This window comes from Centruroides sculpturatus, unplaced genomic scaffold (genome assembly GCF_000671375.1).
Source record: "Centruroides sculpturatus isolate CEXI.00-Female unplaced genomic scaffold, Cexi_2.0 scaffold381, whole genome shotgun sequence".
In the NCBI taxonomy this organism is placed as follows: Eukaryota; Metazoa; Arthropoda; class Arachnida; order Scorpiones; family Buthidae; genus Centruroides; species Centruroides sculpturatus.
In genome coordinates, this window is record NW_019384670.1 from 585,934 (window position 1) to 589,043 (window position 3,110).

At 35.0% G+C, this 3,110-nt stretch overlaps 1 protein-coding gene across 1 annotated transcript; it reads right to left on the reverse strand.

The window, feature by feature from the left end:
- Positions 1 to 577: 577 nt before the first annotated feature.
- On the reverse strand, positions 578 to 3,103 carry LOC111626700. Its single transcript, XM_023370181.1, has 4 exons — positions 2,970 to 3,103; positions 2,524 to 2,721; positions 2,009 to 2,153; positions 578 to 1,383 (listed from the first exon to the last, which is right to left on the reverse strand). The coding sequence occupies exons 1-3, from the start codon at positions 3,014 to 3,016 to the stop codon at positions 2,090 to 2,092; spliced, it is 309 nt and encodes a 102-aa protein (XP_023225949.1). The 5' UTR covers positions 3,017 to 3,103; the 3' UTR covers positions 578 to 1,383; positions 2,009 to 2,089.
- Between the last annotated feature and the right edge of the window lie 7 nt (positions 3,104 to 3,110).

Here is a 3,110-nt window from a genome sequence, read left to right on the forward strand (position 1 = left end):
TATACTTATCGAATATCAAGCTTTTTTGATTTATTTGTATTTTTGAAAACGAACCAATGGCGCATTATAGCTTCATGGGGCTCGGGCAAATTTGAATTACAAGGCTCCATGTATACAGTATTGTCTTCATTCGGAGGAATTTTTTGAGGAGAAATATTTTGTTATAAAAGATTGGTTTGGGCCCCAGGTAATTGTCCTTTTTGCCCATAGGGTGACGAGTCACTAAAATGAACCACTCTTCCAAACATTTTCGTTCCATGACTAAAACAATTCTCACGGTTAATAGGTAATTAACAGCTATAATTTCAAAAATATTTCCTCAAAAAATTGATGAAACTTTATGGGTTAATTCTACAGAAATAACCACCGTTTTTTTTTTGCCTGGACCGCATTTAACCCACAACAGGCTTGCTAAATAAAGAGGTCCTCTTAGTGCCCAGAGGAGCGAGTGAAAAAATAAATAAATAAAACCCTCGGAGTGGCAAGTGTGTCTTTGCCACTTTTAACTGTCTCTCTAAAATTATCTTTTCTTAAAAGGAATGCGCTTACAAAAGAACAGAAAAAGATTAGATCTGAAGAAACTGTTTTATTTTTGCAAACATTATGTTTTTACAAATTACATAAGTTTTATTCTTTATCGAGGCATTTTTAAACAGATTTTTAATAACATTTGTATAGGTCCAAACACGTATTTTAATGTGTGCCAGAGCTCTCGACTATCGCTTGGATGCCTTAATTAGGCCGTAACAATTACTATTAATGTTTTACAAATATATAATTGAGATTAAAATTATTAATTAATATATTAATAATCAATCAATTTATCAGACGTTTTATGTATAAAAAATTTGTTTTGCAATTAATCCTTTTACTAGTGTCTGAATAACAAATATCAATTTGTTGAGGTGTCGTTCCAATAACAAATTAAAACACAATTCTGGAGAGTCCAAGTTCCAGGGATGTCAAATTTGAGCACAGACACAAGCCGGAAGAGTACAAATTCCAATATACACAGGATTCTGAAGTCAAATTCGAGATAGACGTAATTCGGGTGAGTCCAAATTCGAGTGCAGACACCATTCATGAGTCAAATCCGGGGTTGACATAATTCGGGAGAGTCCAATTCGAGTACAGGCACAATTGAGGAGTCAAATTCGGGGTAGACGTAATTCGGGAGAGTCCAGATTCGTGAAGTAGACATAAATCGAGAGTCCAAATTCGTGTAGACCAATTCGGGTAAATGATAATTGACTAAAAGACAATAATAAGGAGACACAGCCGGGATAAAGTCAAAATTGGGAAGTCATAATCGAACTTGGCATTGACGCAATCGGGATGTCAAAATCAGGAGAAGTCATCGATGGTTTGCAGAAAAAACCATATCTAAAAGTGAATGAAAAACCAATATTTTAATTTTTACTTATAAATTGAAAATTATTTTTGCAATTTTTAGGAGCTTTTTAGATTTTATTTATTAATTTTTAAACTTTATCATTTCTTTTTGTTATTTTTTGAATATTTTTAAATGAAAACAAAATTAAGAATATTATTTCCTTCTAAAATGGAAATAAAGTTACGTGCCAAATGATATTGCTTACCGCAATTAATTGCATACTGCCACGTGTCATGTATGTATCAAATATGTCATTGTCAATTCCATTATTTTAACATGTTCCCGTCCGCGTAATCACGTAAGATTACTGGATAATTTAATTTCTACGTTCATTTATACCATTGCTTTCGCTGTGTTAAGAGACCAGCAACTTATACCCAGGATTTATTATTGTATACCCGATACCCTAAAAACGTGGCTTTTCTGTAAACGCATCAAAATATAATACATTTCCACGCTAATACCGTACATAAATATTTCCATTTTTTTCTGTTGTCCGGCCATTAATTGCGGGTTATTATGAAATCGCGGTTAGATATTGTGTCAATTTATAAACCCAGACCGTAAAATCTCCCAAGTGTTTGGTGTAGAATACAATAAAGTTGCCATACTTACAATTAGCCAACTCTGCCCAGATCCAGCAAATCAGAGAGCAGATCTTATTGTCGAATTTGACAGGTGGAAGCAAAGAGATCCTTACTCGAACCGAACGTACTCGCATTCTCCACTTCTGGCCATTTTACACACATTCTGCACGGATCTAAATGTAGAAAAAGAAGTATAATTATTCATGTAAAACGTATAACTCCATTTGAATTCCATTAAACATATTGCGGCGCTGTATCGATGGGCTGTAAATGTTGGCCTACAAAGAACGAAAGTTGGATTATGAAATTTTCTACTAATTCATTGGTTCGGTGACGTTTTGAATTCAACTTTTCATCCAATCAGTAATGACACGGACGAATGGGCCGATACAGCGCCGAACAATACGGGAAAGTTATGCGATTCGCAAACATTTCCAACTCAAATCTTAATGCTATAAAAATTTTTGGCGTTTTCGATACTTGGGCTTAGCGCCACACTCGATTTATTGCCAATTTCAGAGGCTAAATAATACAAAATCTTACCTCTTAACGGGTTTCCACATGATCTTAAAGAACGACCCGACTTTCTTCAATGTATTTCTATCCCTGGAATGGCCAGGATTATCTCGCACGCAATCTTCGTGCTCTGCCGGGTCTTCGTTCTCTTTGGTGCTTCGTGGAGGAATCACGCTCTCTCTATTATTCACTCCTTCATCCTCCACATCTTCGATCAATCTCTCACTAAACAAGGAAAGAAATACAATAAATATATAATTTTGGAATTGAATTACGATGAATATTTATAAATGGTAACACTTGGAAAACATTTTCTTTAATTTCCCATCAGGGCAAGAAACTATTAAACTTATTACTATTTATCGAAAAATTAAAACGATGATTCCTCGTATTTCTCAGAATAACCCCTCGTTAAACAGCTCGTACATGTAATATACACAAGTTTATTACATACAAACAGTAATGTAATTTACCTGTTAAAACGTTGGCAGGCCGTCTGACAGATTGGTCGAACCTTCATCACAGCTTTTCTATAAGCAGGCTTGATGTTATTTTCAAAAACGTCCAAACCTTCGAAAGCACCGGTCGAGGGTTCGTACTGCTTCGAGAGGCCT